Source organism: Typopeltis vanoorti, chromosome 6, assembly GCF_054136105.1.
Source record: "Typopeltis vanoorti isolate ZY-2024b chromosome 6, IOZ_Tvanoo_1.0, whole genome shotgun sequence".
Taxonomy (NCBI): domain Eukaryota; kingdom Metazoa; phylum Arthropoda; class Arachnida; order Uropygi; family Thelyphonidae; genus Typopeltis; species Typopeltis vanoorti.
Window position 1 is genome coordinate 14,568,237 of NC_143554.1, and position 16,318 is coordinate 14,584,554.

Consider the following 16,318-nt stretch of genomic DNA (forward strand, 5'->3'; position numbering starts at 1 on the left):
ATTGCATTCCACTTGAATAATTTTACAACTGTTCTGCTACTTCTTGTTTCATTTAATAGTCTCTCAAAATAATTACTCCAAATCTTTAGGATATCTTTATCTTCAGTTTTCACATTACATCTATTTATGATTTCTTTTACAGTACTCTTTCCTTCATTTCTAATCTTTTTCAATAGTCAACAACTTGCCACTGTCTTGATATTTATGTTCTATATTGTTACCAAAGTCTCACCCAGAATTTTTTTTAGTTTTTTGCATACTCTAAATGTTCATGTTCATTATGAACTTTTGAAATAACTCTGAACCAATTTTTCCCCAACTCTTTTATTCTCTCTCTCTCTCTCTGTTTTTTTTGGAAATGCCTTTCTCACACCATTTTACCAAAAGTCTACAATTTACAGCTATTCAAGAAAAACACATTAACAAATTCCCTCTTTTTCTCTAACTACTTGTACACACGTGATACTCTTGTGTTAAAGGTTATGTCATCTTTCATGAGGGACATAATATTACTATCATCATCGGAGACCTGTAGTTTTTTTTTTTATTTAATTATTTAATCTAAGATATGTATTAATAATAGAAAGGACTTTGTATAAAAATAACATTCAGATCGTTTTAATTATTCCTATATTAATAGTAGAAGAATTTGTGTCCATCATATTTAATTATATATTATTTGAATTGAAAAATATCCTTTTATTTTATTTCTGTATGTAAAGGTGTAATGTTATGTAATGCTTATGCTTATGTACTGCTCTAATTATTGTCATGGAGACGAAGTTAAAAATAGAAAGCGTGAGCATAGTAGTGCGTGAGTTATGGATGTGAGATGGAATTGATATGAGCTAGACGGTGAGAACAAGTTTTGGCGGGAAAAACGGAGTGAAAATATATAAACAGAAAGAGAGAGTAAACAAGAGCAGTGAGTAGCAGTTGGGCAGCAGAGTCAGCACTAGAACTAGGGAACTAGGGACTGAGTACAATTAGAGCACTCAGACAGTAATGGCACCGAGAACAGTACAATAGAGATGAGGAAATAATTTATTGGCAGCACGGAGTTAAATAAGAGGCTGTAGTACAAAGAATTAAGTGCTGTGATCAGATTACAAAGGATCAAAATGTAAATTGACAACTCAGAATATTGATATGGACTTTTGAAGTTAATGTTGTATTCCAGAGCTTTCAAGGAAGATTAGTAGAAAGCTGATTCTATTGTAAAGTAGTATATGGGGAATAAGTAGATTTTCTAGTGCAAGTGTGTCTGCCTATGTGATGTGCAGAAATTAAAGATTAAGTTAATTTAAAGAAGATTACTTTTGAAATGTGTAGCTCCAGTGTAATAATTGACTAAATTTTTAAGTGTGCCTCAGTCAATAATTTGTGCAAAGATTTATTCCGGTAAGAACAATTGTACTTTATAGCATTTTAGAGTGAAGTTATAAGAGTTATCTCCTTCTGTTAAATCCTAACATTAACTGTGGTGTTTATGCTAAAATTAGCCGAAGCTAGAAGATTAACAGTCTTCCCTCCTTAAAGTGATAGCTATCTCTTGACTGAGCTATGTGATAGATAAAGAATACTATTGTAAAAATATTTGCTGTGAATTTCAGTGGTAAAGAACTTTAGAACTATCTTTGCCTATTAAGGAGAAATTAGATTTTGAAGCTCAGTGTTTAATACAAAGAGTTGAGTGAATGTTATGTGTGGTTGAACTGAGTTATTTTTGCAATATCTTGTATCCAAAGTATGTTTATGTATATATTATATAACCTTGCATTAAATGTTATGTTTTATTGATTTCAATTTGTTGTTAGCCTGATTCTTTTCCACTGCACCGTTCATAAAATTATCACACCTAGCGGGAACCTAAAATGTTAATGTAAAATTCGACCTATATATAAACAATAGACTGCTAAAGTTAATTAATATTTGATTACACTATTTTGCATAGAAGATTCTGAATATAGGGTGGTGCAGTATAATAGAAATTTCCCTAGATTAGTAATCAACACACAATTAATTAACCTTAATAAGAACAACGTTAAAACAAGATGGTGGATCAAAAGACAGGAAGGACGATCCAACAATGGCATGAAGGGAAATTTAAGGAAGCCTGTGAGATCATTATCAAGCACCCCAATCTGAACAATAATGATGGTCTATAAATCCCAAACATATGGAAGGCATATATTTGACCCATGAAACCTTCCTCACTAAGAACAACTATAAACAGGACTGTAGAAAATCCAGTATCTTAAATAACAATTGTAATACTGAAAATAGGACATCATTGTTTCTAAAAGAAAAGCATCTGTAAGAAAGAATGTTTAATCCTGTCATCATAAATAGAATTTAGCTTGATGTAATTTATAAATATATATTTTTTTTTTCCACAGAGGTCATGCCAGTAGAATAACTTTGGATCAAATCATTGTTTCTCTAGCTTACAGTTAATAATGTAACTCAGCTTGTCTTGTATATTTATGTAAGATCCAGATGATGATCTTGATATGAAGATCGAAACGTCGGGATAATAAAAAAGTTTTTTTTAACACAGTTGTAAATTCCATAAAATTTTTAGATGAATAATACATGTATATATCCAAATATTTAAACTCTTAACTTTTCATAACCAAAATAAAAATCTTTAATTTACAAATAACAAATATATGCAACATCAAATCAACTACTTAACTATGGAAGTGCAATGTATTCTTCACATCACAACTCCAAACAATATGAAAAATATTTTAATTACACAGCTTTCCTTCAGTTTTCATAAGTTACAGTTATCATCTTGTATGGACAAAACTTTTTAAATTTCGGTTTCTTGCTTCCTACAGAAACTTTCGTTCTTTCTTGAAATTACATAAGAGAATGATTAACAGAAAATTGTTCTTATGACAGCAACTTAAGTCAGTTAAATTCTCTTACATCTTAAAATCACAGAACACTGAAGAAAACATGTCCTGGCTGCATCGAATGCACTTTGGTAACTTCACTTTCATACAGAAAGTAGCAGTAAGGTCCATTAAATCAACTACTGAAATCCTTGTCAACAGTTTTATCACTTCGGAACAACTCTGCCTTCTATTAGAAAGCTCCTGAAGAAATAATTAAAGCCATATCAGCAGCTTCAATAATTCTTAAGACTGAGAATCCCAAATAAAACAAAAACTTTACTGTACTCATTTCTATATTAACCAGGAAAAGTTTCGAACTCAATAAATTCTATATGGATTAATGACTACAATAAACTCCACATTATGAAACAGCCAGAATTTATAACAGTTCTTCGTTACATAAGGTTTATGTACTGATGTATATTCATTTAATCACTCTGATGATATATTGGTGACTTTCACTTCTCTCATAACTAACATTGCTGTAAATACAGTATTTGTCTAGATTACCAACAACACTCATTACAAAATTTTTGAAGGCTCATACAAAATTAAGATTAGGCAGTAATATCTAATTTTAATAAATTTATTTCACATCTAAGCAAGACTTCAGGATCCAAAAACAACATCTGAAAGTGTGTTGCTCAAGACATACAAATATAAATGTTTAACTAACAAATTTTATGCAATAATACCTTATTACTAATTTCTTAACTTTAAATTTATTCTTGCTTATATTTTTAACTTGTGGGATAAGTGAATTTTAATACAGATATCCTACAATTAACTGTTTTTTAAAATATAATACAAATCATTTATAACACTTAATTGGCAGGCTGCCAATTAAGTGTTACAAATGATAAAAATTAATTTCCTTGTCCATGAACAGTTAATTTTAGTTCATTCATCTGAATGGGGAGGAGGGGGTTCGAGTTTTTGTAATAGCATCATCAATTTCCTAATCATTTAGATAATCTAGAAACAGAGAACTCTAGACACTTTGATTTGGCACCTATTACAGGTAGATATTATCCAGTATCTACCTGTAATAGGTGTATAAGGGGTGTTCAGGATTCTATGATAGCACTACATGATTAAATTTACATTATTATAATTAATCTCCTATCAACAATTTTCCCCCAAATTAGTCCATTACTTGACAGCATATGATATGATATAAATGTTAGATATGACAATATCATCATATGTAACATTTCATTTTTCTAAAGCACTTCTGACTGAATCAATCTACCTAGACATTGTCTTGCTCTGTGCTTCTTTCCTGCCATCTTGGCATCGAACACTTGTTTTGTTTATATTTCCTCACCCGTTATATTTAAATAGCCATACCACCTTAGATTAGCTCTGCTCACGAATGCTAACAATGTCAAGTCACTGAAGGGTCAAAACCAATAACTGGGAGGAGACCTCCACATTGCCTTTAAGGGATGCAGTGAACCGACTGGGGCTTCTGACCTAATGTCCAATCCTCACCTTCAAGTGCATCTCCCCAACAGAAGGTATTTGCTGGGTACAGAACAAACTGTTCTCTCTACTGGGTTAAACCACAAATACATATGATGGTGCAACATGAGGTTTTTTAATATATTTCTTACATTAACCATTCATGTTCTTTGCAAGGACTGAAAAAATTTAATAAAAATACAATATAAAATATAGAATAAACATACAAAGCAATGATAGCAAATAAAAAAGAATAACTCACTTTTCCTCTTGTTCTGTTGCAAGCATTCCATGAAAATTTTCATGAAAATCTGCGCATCTTACTCCTACATCATATCCTCTAAAGACCAAAATATTGATATACATATTTATTAATATGATATATATATAAAATATTGATATACATCATATATATTAGATATACATCGAAGAAAGCTGAATGAAGAATATAAAAATAATAAATTCTAAGTTAAAGGATAAGCAAGTAGTCTACAAATTATATGTAGTTCATATTAATGTGGTTTTCTAAGACCGAATATATATAAATAAACACACAGGCAAATACATACAGATGCCTACATCACACAGGCAGATACATTCATAAACTTTCTGATCATCAACAACAATATGGTGTCATAAAAACACTAACTCATAGAAGCTTATAACCTTTGTTACAATGAGACCTCTTCTGCTGTTTAACTCAATTATATATGCCATACTTTTTTATCCAATGGCTACAGTTCCCACACTATCAAAAAAATAATCAATCCTTCCCACAATAACCAACCTTCTCATTGGAAATATTTTAATAATGCTATCACCATCCCCTATGTCTGAGGCACATAAAAAATTAGCCAGAATCTTAAAGAAATACAATTTTTATCACTTTCAAGCCCTACTTAAAACTAACTACCCTTATCCACTCTACTAAAGACAAACCCACCTCCTCCTCCTTCAGCTCCAGATGTATACAGAGTTCCTTGTTCCTGCAATTTGACCTACTATGGACACATAGGAAGATCAGCTACCATTACATGGGAGAACATGAAAAAAAAAACATCTGCAGTCACAACTATGGTCCATCACAGTAAATTTAGAAGAGAAAGACTGTTTTTAGAATCTGCTGCTGCTCTTATGGTTGCATAAAACTTCGCAAAATATGGGAAACACTAATATTTCGAGATCCCAGTTTACATCCTAGATAGAAGGCTGCCGACAGGTGTCCATAGAGGGCATCCCAACTAGTCTTTTAGTTTTGTGCTGTCTTGTGTGTATTACAAGTCTGATATTGTACTTCCTGACAATGTCTCTGCAACTGAGATGAAATATTGGAAAAATTAAATACTATTTTTAATCCTTTCCTAGTGCTGTTTCACTCCATTAAATCTTTAACATAGGACTGAAGACAGTGTTCAATTAATTCTATATATCTGATGGAAATAGTTCTTCAAGAAAAGAAATAGATTCTTCAGATGGCATGTTTAGATATTATAACCAAGTTTGCTAAATTATCAGATTGTTTTGAATGGTTGATATTTTTTTTCTATAAAATATGAGGAATTTTTATAAAAGTCAGAATAGCCAATGTACTTTTTAAAATAGTTAAATATTTCAAATGGAGATAAGTGGAGAATTCGTTCATGCAATTTTAGGTAGTACGTATCATCTAGGAGTAATAGAATGGTAATACTTAAGTTGTTTCTGTAAATTCTCAGAAAAAAGCGTGTGGATGAACAATAAGATCATTCGTGTTTTTGTGAGCGGTAGCAATTTTGGCATCATAATCAATGGTTAACACCATTGATTATGATGCCAAACTGCTTTTTGCTTTGCTTTTAGGATGATGTCTTTATTACATTTTTTAAGTATACCTTTCATTATAAACATCCTATCATCCTGCTGTTTTTAGATGAATATCCACAGCATCATCTTGAGATAAGTATTATGTTTCTTTTACACATTAGCTACAGTATCAATTTTTGTCAACAGGTATTATTGCAAATCCACAACCATTACTTAGAATTGAAGTTTTTGAGATTCAGATGGATGGAGAGTTTTTGTAAGGCAGATGTTTTCTTTATATCATTATCATTAAATTTTTAAGGTAATGATCATTAGTCTTTTTTTATATATGAGAAATTTTACTGGAAGACATTTTATCAGTGTGGTTCAAAATTTTTGGAGTCAATGAGTTTATTAAGAAACTGTGGATATTTTCTCAGCGTAAGATTATTCAAATATGGCAGTCTGAGTTTGCTCAGAGAGTAGGGCAAAATTTGCCTTTTTTAAGAATTACTTAGGCTATTCTGAAACCTATGACCTGAGAGGTGAGAAGTGTTGTATGAGGGAGGATGTGAAAGAGTTGTTGAAAGAAGTGAAAACAAAGAGTGAGAGGGTGAAGTGTGCGAGTCTGCTACCACGATATGATAGAGGTGAACTGAGATGGAGAGCAATGATAGCTAATGAATCAAAACAAAGGTTGTGCAGAAAGAATGCTACAGAGTTTGTGGACTTATGGCCTGAATTTGAAGGACAGAAAGATTTATACAATGTGACTGCACTTAAATGGATTTGGAATAAGATGGCTGGAGAAAGGTTTGTTCACTGAGAGCGTTGAAGTGCAAAATCAGGAAAACTAAATCAATTAGGGTGGATGTAGATGAGAATATGAATGAACAAAAAATGCAGAATCTAGTCTCTCAGGTGACAATATTGAATAGGGTGGTCAATTCAGGAAGTAAAGGTGAGTGGGAGCCTAAAGGGAAGCTGCAGTTTCTATATACTAATGCTAAGAAGTATCAGGAACAAGAGGGAGGAGTTTTTAGCATTGGTTAGTGCAACTTCCCCAAAAATAACAGGCATCAGTGAGACTTGGCTAACAGAAGATGACATAGTTAAGGGATAGAATGTGATAGATTTAGTATTTTCAGAGAGGATAGAGTAGACAAGACGTGGAGTGAAGTAATGCTGATGATGGCAGATGAATTGCAGCCTACAAGACAGACAGACGGCAGTTCTTATGAGTCAACCTGGTGTGAGATTGAGGTCAATAGGACAAAATATAAAATTGGTTGTTGCTATAGGTTGGGGGCAGGGATGATGTAGAAGACATGCATCAGCAGATCAGTACAATGAGGGCAAATCGAGTAATTATTATGGAGACTTGAACTGAGAAGACATAGATTGACAGGAGGAAAGATCACATAGTAGGAAAGAAATAGAATTTATACATTACTGACAGATAATTACTTGAAGCAGAATGTGAGAGACAGGAACTTTGTGTACGAGAGTGTTATATCTTGTTATAAGATCAGATGAACTCTCCATAACTAAGGTGGATATATTGCCAACAATTGGGGGAAAGTGATCACAAGGTCTTGATTTGGTAGGTAGAAAACATGAAAATTCCAATTAACAAAAGGGTATATGTGGAACTATAAGGAAGATGATTATGATACACTTAGGAAACAGCTTGAAACAGCACCATTACAAAGTTCTGCAAGGGAAAGATGTTTGCAGTGCATGAGGGATAGTAAAGAGATATCTGGAGGAAACAATATCAAACTGAGGTCAGGAGGGTAAATCAGGTAGAAGTTTATGCATGAGCTGCAGAAAAAGAAAATGTTGTGGAGGATATATACGGAGAAAGGTGATCAGCTAAGTCATGAACAGTACTAGGATCAAGCAAGAAAGGTCACCAGCATGGTAAGGAAGGCAAAATCAGATTATAAAAAGAAATTAGCTGAAGCGGTGAAAGGAAATCTGAAAGAGTTTTGTCGTCATGTGGCAAGTAAGAGGAAAAATAACTATGGAAGGTTAACTTTAATGAGTGCTGATGGTAGAGAGGTAACAGAGGCAGATGAAATTATTGAACTACTGAGTGTCCATTTGCCAAGGGTATAACATCCAAGTCAAGATACTGCTATGGCAGAGATGACAGGGATTGATATGAGAACAGGGGTCAGTGAATTAGAGGTACTTAGGATATTGCGGAATCCGAATGCTGCAATAGAGCTGTAGAATTGAATTGGATATTAGCTCACATTTTACAATAATGTGCAAGGGAACTTGCACATTATTGTAAAATGCACATTATTGCCAATGCCTTTGACGAGGCTGTTTAATTAAAGTCTCTGCTCTGGCAAAGTCCCAAGAGAATGGAAGGTGAGGAAAATGATTCCTTTGCATAAAGGGGAACCTAAGTTTGTGGTAGCAAATATAGACCAAGCAGTATCTTGGGAGTTGTAGTAAAAGTACTGGAAAAGTTGGTCAAAAAGAGAATTCAAGAATGGGTGGATAAGAATATGTTACTCTATCAGGTGCAGCATGGCTTTGTGAAGGGAAGGTCATGTCTTAGTAATCCAATAAATTTTTATAATAGGGTGACAGTTGAGTTGGATAAAGGGAATGGCTACATGATGACGATGATGATGATAATGCTAGATTTCGCAAAGCCGTTTGTCAGGATACCACATGGAACTCTGTTATGCAAACTGCAAAAAAATGGGGATGGATAGGAAACTCTTGATATGGATAGAAAGGTGGTTGATGGACAGATACCAAAAAGCAGTATATGAATCCAGGAAAAGGCAGATGACTAGCAGTGTGCTGCAGAGCTCTGTGAGTGGATCACTGCTGTTTAATTTGTATATAAATGATATAAGAAATAATTTGAAGGGAGATATTCAGTGGTTTGGTGATGATCCAAAGTTGGGTGGGTAATAGTTAATCAAAGTGATGTAGAGAGCTTGTAGGATGATTTGAATGGATGTCAATTGAATGTGGAAAAGTATAAAGTTATGCATTTTGAGATGCAAAGATTACAAGCTATGAACCACACTGAGGGAAATCTACTCCAGGAAACTTAGGATGACAGGGATTTGGGGGGGGGGGTAATAGTAGTAGACAGAGTTTAAGTTTAGAGGGCATATTGCTAAAGCAGCCAGAGCAGCACACAGGATTACTTGGTTATTGAAGAGCACACTAACAAACAGAGATAAGGGAGTCATTACCCTTCTTCATAAAACTTGAATGCAGCCACATCTGGATTATTACACTCAGGTCTGGTCGCCTGGGTTTCTTGGGGGATGAGGAAAGGATCCAAAGGCAAGTGACAAAGATGATGAGTGGTCTATGGAATGCTCAAAGTTATGCATTTTGAGATGCAAAGATTACAAGCTATGAACCACACTGAGGGAAATCTACTCCAGGAAACTTAGGATGATGGGGATTTGGGGGAGGGTAATAGTAGTAGACAGAGTTTAAGTTTAGAGGGCATATTGCTAAAGCAGCCAGAGCAGCACACAGGATTACTTGGTTATTGAAGAGCACACTAACAAACAGAGATAAGGGAGTCATTATTCTTCTTCATAAAACTTGAATGCAGCCACATCTGGATTATTACACTCAGGTCTGGTCACCTGGGTTTCTTGGGGGATGAGAAAAGGATCCAAAGGCAAGTGACAAAGATGATGAGTGGTCTGTGGAATGCTCTCTATAAAGATATATAGATTGAGGGTTTGCAAATTGCATTGCAAAAGTTGGTTGATAGGAAAAAAAATGGGGGAAATTATAGACACATTTAAGTTCTTTAAAACATTTTATAGGATAGGATTAATACTGTGGAAATAAATGAGTCAGGGAAACTAGATCATCATGGGAGGAATGAGAAAAATGTGTGTGAAAGTTCAGTTATGGTATGCAAATGTGATAGATATTTTTGTCTTCGAACATGGTTATGGATGTCGAAGGGACGGAAAAATATTCTTTGGGTTCGGACATTTTGAGAATGTCTGGTGAGGGAAAAGAGAAAGTTCTAGAACAAGACCAAATAGATTGCATATCTTATTATAAGAATAGGCTAGGTGGTAATTTATGTCTATACACAAATCCCAGAAGCATCAGAAACAAAGAGGTTGAGTTCGTTACTTTAATGAATATGATGTTGCCTAAGATTGTTCGCATTAGCGAAACCTGTCTATCAGAATTGTATATAGTAACTGGGACTGAAGTGTGATGAGAGTATAATATTTTTAGGAATGACAGAAGAGATAAGAGAGGAGGAGTACTACTAATGATATCAGATGTCTTAAGTCCAGTTAGGGTAGAAATGAAAGAAAATAATGATAACACTGTTCCATGTAGCGGTGAGTTTCAGTCTATCTGGTGTGAAGTGGAGGCTAACAGAATCAATATATGGTGGGGGTGGTGCTACAAACCTGGTGGCTCAGTTGCAGGGGACAAAGAAATGCATTGCCAATTTAGCCTTATGGGTGCCAAATGAGTGATCATTATGGGTGACTTTAATTTTCCAAATATTGATTGGGTAGAAGACAAATCTCATGATAAGAAAGAAGAGTAATTTATTGAATTGTTGCGAGACAACTATCTCGAGCAGCATATGAAAGAAGGAACTTGAAGTCAAAGAGTGTTGGATTTGCTCATAGCGTAAGAAGGGGTCTCTGTTAAGAATATGGTTATTTTACCACCAGTTGGTGACAGTGATCATGCTGTACTTTCTTGGGAAGTATCTAATTGCATTGATGCTCCACTTAGAAAAGGTTATATGCAAACTAAAGCTGGAAATTATGATCGACTTATGAGAATACTATCTTTGGTCCAATGGTATCAGTTACTGAATGGGAAAAATGTCAGCAATGGATGGGAATCTTTGAAAAGGTGGTGAAATGAAGTATCTGAATGTATCCCTAGTGTTCAAAGAATACATAAGTTGGGATTGAAATAGATGTGCAGCCTTATTAAGCAAGAGATCCACAAGAATATGATGATACTGAAAGAATATCATGAGAATAAGAGTGAAAGGAGTTATGAAATATATAAAGCTCAGGCCAGAAAAATAACAAGAACTGTGGAAAGCCTAAATGAGTATGAAAAGAAATTGGGCAATCTAAAATAATTTTATTGTTATACGGCAAGCAAAAAAAAAAAAATAAATAAATAAATGTGAAAGAATAACTTTATTGAATGCAAATGGTAGTCAAGTGTCGGAAGCTAATGAGATTGTTCAATTAATTAGTGCTCACTTCGCGAAGATATATCAACCAGGTGTATGTAACATGGTGCACAGTGCTACTGCTACATTGAATCAAGAGGTTAATGAGAAAGAAATTGAATAGCTGTTGCATAACCTGGATAAGAATTTTGTCTATAGGGACAGATGGAATATCAGCCTGTATGCTAAAGGAATGTTCAGTTGAACTGGGTAGGCCTTTCACATGATCGTATAACTTAAGTCTCAGCTCAGGAATGATACCACAGGATGTGTGATAGTTCCATTGTACAAGGGTGGTATAAAAACTGATGTCTAACTACCAACCTATCAGTATATTTGGTGTGGCATTTTAGTGAATATTTTAGAGAAGTTGGTAAGAACTTGCATACAGAAATGGATAGACAAACAAGCTATACTCAAGGAGCAGCACAGGTTTACTAAAGGAAGGTCATTTTAGCAATTTGCTCATATTTTATAACAATGTTATGGCCAAGTTGGATAAAGGGAATGGATACACTATGATAATGTTGGAATTTTCTAAGGCATTTGATGGGATACTATAGCAAAGGCTGTTGCATAAACTGGAGAATATGGGATTGGCTTGGATCAGGGAATGGTTGAAAGACAGATATCAACATGTGATATACAGCGGGTGTGAGTCTACCAGATTTAAGGTGATAAGTGGTATACCTCCGGGTTCAGTCCTTGGGCCATTATTGTTCAATCTATACATTAATAACATCAGGCAGGGTCTAACATCAAATGCGCAATTGTTTGCCAATGATGCAAAGATAGGCAGGGATGCTACTGCTATTCAGCACTTACAAAATGATTTGAATAGGCTGGGAATGTGGATAAATGAAAATGGCTATCAGTTAATGTTAGTAAGTGCAAAGTTATACACTTTAGCATGATGAGATTTGCAGCAGCATATTATATTAGTAGGGTTATGCTACAAGAAACTGAGGAAGCAAGGGATCTGCAAAGATCTTGTATATTAATGATATCGGCAAAGATTTGAATGGAGATATTCAGTTGTTTGTAGATGATGCAAAGTTAGGACGAATCATAAAGAGTAGTGAAGATGTTGTGGCCTTGCAAGAAGACTTGAATAAATTGAGTGATTGGGCAAGCAAATGGGGATGTGAGTTCAAGGTTGCAAAATGTAAGATTTTAAAATTTGGAAAACAAAGATGGGATGCAGAATTTATGCTTGGTGAGAATATACTATTAGAAGTAGAGGAAATAAGAGATCGGGTGATAGTGGATAAGGATCTAAAATTTAGGGGACACATCGCCAAAATTGTGAAGACAACACAAAGACTTCTGGGAATGATGCGGAGGACACTGACGTGTAGAAGTAGGGAGATTCTTGTTCCATTGTTAAAGGCTTTGATTAGGCCACACATGGACTATTGTGCCCAGATTTGGTCACCTGGTTTTCAGAAGGATGAAGAGATGTTGGAAAGGGTCCAAAGGAGACTGACTAAGGTAGTTTCTGGCCTCTGGAATGTCGAGTATGAGGAAAGATTGAAAAGACGTAATTTGCAGAGTCTAGTGGAGAGAAGGAAGAGGGGAGATATGATAGAGACCTACAAGTTGGTAAGGGGTTGTTATAGGATCAATGGTGGAGAAGGTCTACAGAGAATAGTGGGAGATCAGGGGAGAACCAGAGGTCATCCCTGGAAACTGTATAAAGAGGGTGTGAGTAGGGGAGTGAGAGGCAGGTTTTTTTCGTGCAGAGTTGTGAGTGATTGGAATGCCTTGCCTGAGAGTGTGGTGTCTGCAAAGAGTTTGAATGAGTTTAAGACACGGTATGATGAAATGTATGTGAGATGAAAGGACCTCCTAGATGAGTCTTTGACTCCATGAGGTCTTGTTTAATAATAATAATATTGGTACATGGGAATTTGAAGTTCAGAGGTCACATAGCGAAAGTTGCAAATACAACTCAGTGGATGAGTCATTTTGCAACTTTATTATTAATATTATATTTGATCACAAAAGAAATGAAGAAATTATGAAAGAATTAAACCAAGAACCAGTAACAGAAAAAATTAAAAAATATAAACATAAATGGACGGAACAAGTTCAAAGAATGAAAACAGAAAGATTACCAAAACAAGCCTTAAAGTACAAGTCATTAGGAAAAAGAAAACCAGGACATCCTCTTAAACGATTCAACGATGACTTCTAAGGCCAGAACAGGCCATGCTGGGCCTAAATCCTTGATATGCATGATGATGATGATGATTAATATTAACTTATAATTTCAATAATAAATTAATATATAAGATTAATATTAATTATAAGACACCCGTATAATATTATTATATTATAATATCTCTATTATCATTATTGTGAGCAGATTTTTGTCTCCCAGATTCCAAGGAGATAAAGAAGCCATGGAAAAGGTGCAAAGAAGAGTTACAAAGATTATATCTGAATTATTGGATTTAGATTATGTAGATAGATTGCAAATATGTGGATTACTGACCCTGGTTAACAGGAGAAAGAGGAGTGATATGATAAAGGTCTATAAACATTTGAATGGGATAGCACAGAGTCTGATGAAATTTCTTGTTATATGAAAGATAGGAAGAGAACATGGAGAATCCATGGTAGTGAAGTTTGTTCACAGTCAAGAAAGGGATAAGAGCTAGGTTTTTCTTTCACAGAGCAGTGAGTGAGTGTGGAATAGTTTGCTTTTAGGGGTAGTGAGTACATCTAGTGTGAATGAATTTAAGGGAAGTTATGACAGCTGGTTTGGTTTTGATTTATAGCCACCCTCGATCAGTTTTTATATGTAAGTTTAAGTTTTTATATGAGTTTTAAGTTTTTATATGCATCTTTAATTACTCTGCAAGGAGGAATTGTGAAGTTAATAATTGATCTATGTCCATTACCAGTGACATATGTTCCACGTTGCAACAGGAATGCTAAGTTCAGTTTGTTTTGTATGGTATTTAATATTTCCTTAGAATTGAATTCAGCTGGGAAAATCAGAGAATGAAAGAATTTTCTTTGAGCTCATACAGAGTAATTCTAGAATGACCATACAGTTATTCTCATTGGTTGTCGCTTGTACTTCCATCTTTTCATGTGGCGAGATAATTTGAAAGTTAGATATACAGAATATTTGAATTTACTAATTGCAATTACCCATAGAGAATGTTAGATCTCTTAGAGAGAGATAATGAAGTACTTAATATACAGAATTTGTATTTGTTGTATAAATTTATATATTTGCAGCAAATATTTAATAATTTTTATAATTGAGCTTCATTTATTAGAATACACATGTTGATCCTTGAATTCAATGCACAATCACAGATACGACCCAGATACATTCTTATCAACAAAAATTAAACTATATATATATATAATATGTCTGCGCGGTTAGCCTAGTGGCTATGCGTTTCACAACCATATGCCTGGGGAAGGAGTGTCCTAGGTTCGATTCCCGTTGACAACATGAGGAACTTAAGGATCTTCCTCAGCCATAGCCTTGGGCGTGGACAGCAGGGTTTTTCCCACCAGTTTATCTGGGGTTTTTCATCCCACAAGCAGGCAAACCGGCCCTATGAACACACAGGCTACAGTCATAGGATATTAGTATGGCAAGGAAGGCAACAGGCAACCACCTTGCTCATAATCATTTCCCTAGATGGTGGCATATATAGCTACCCACAGACAGCCGTAAGGCTAAATACTATCACATCACATATATAATACATTGTTATCTTACTCCACCACTGACTATTGATATATAGGTTGGATATAGGTGAGGAAATTGGAGCTATCAAAATTCAAATATAACATCATCATCATCAACAGCTTTCTTCACTCCACTGCTAGACCAATGCATCTCCATGCTTCTTCCATTTTGGCTGATCATGTTCATCTCTCCACCACAACTACCCATAACATCTTGTTATCATATCATCCCATCTTATCACTGGTCTACCTATTTTCTGATAATCAGTTCTTGGTGTCCATTCTGTTGCTCTCTTTGTCCATCTGTTCTCAGGAATTCATATCACGTCTTGTCCAGCCATTTGTTGCCTTTTAATACTAATGCTATGTCCATTACCTTTGTTTGCTTCTCTATCCAAGTATTCATTTTTATTTAACTGAGTTATTCCCAAAATCAGAGCGGTTAGCCTAGTAGCTGTGCACTTCGCAACCATATGCCTGGGGAAGGAGTGTCCTAGGTTCAATTCCCGTCGGAGACATGAGGAGCTTAAGGAACTTCCTCAGGTTTTCCACCCCCAGTTTAATCAGGGGTTTTTCATCTCGCAAACAGGCAAACTGGATCCATGAACACACAGGATACAGCCATAGGACATAGCACGGCAAGAAAGGCAACGGGAAACCACCTTGGTCATAGTCACTTCCCTAGTATGGTAGCATAGCTGCCCCTACCATCCATATGGATGAAAGGAAATTGCTCCATTCCATTCTCAAAATGGTTCTTTCCAAGTTTGATTGTGTTGTTTTCGGTTTCTCTAAGTGGTCCATAACATCTTTTTATCACATCATCCCACCTTATCACTGGTCTACTTGGTGTCCATTCTGTTGCTCTCTTTGTCCATCTGTTCTCAGGCACTCATATCAAGTCTTGCCCAACACCATTTGTTGCCTTTTAATATTAATGCTATGTCCATTACCTTTGTTTGCTTCGATATCCAAGTAAAATCCTTTTATATCTAACTGTGTTATTCCCAAAATGGCTCTTTCCAAGTTTCATTGTGTTGATTTGGGTTTCTCTAGGTTTGTTTTTTTTAGTTAGGCTGCAGGTTTCAATTACAATAGGTCACTGTTGGAAGTACACACTAAATGTAGATCTTTCTTTTTAGGCAGTTTGGTAAATTGCTTTTAAATATATCTCTATAATGGTTAAAACTTTCCATCTTGCTGTTATTATCTACAGGAT

The 16,318-nt window shown here is 34.9% G+C and overlaps 1 protein-coding gene across 4 annotated transcripts in view; it reads right to left on the reverse strand.

Annotated features, from left to right (window-relative positions):
• The window catches only part of LOC150105306 (polyamine-transporting ATPase 13A3-like), a 479,234-nt gene that overhangs the window by 342,332 nt on the left and 120,584 nt on the right, over nt 1–16,318 (reverse strand). For all 4 annotated transcript variants that reach the window (XM_090394686.1, XM_090394683.1, XM_090394684.1 and 1 more), the window contains one exon: nt 4,633–4,710. In XM_090394686.1, the coding sequence (XP_090250812.1) occupies nt 4,633–4,710 (78 nt within the window). The remainder of the gene's footprint in view (nt 1–4,632; nt 4,711–16,318) is intronic.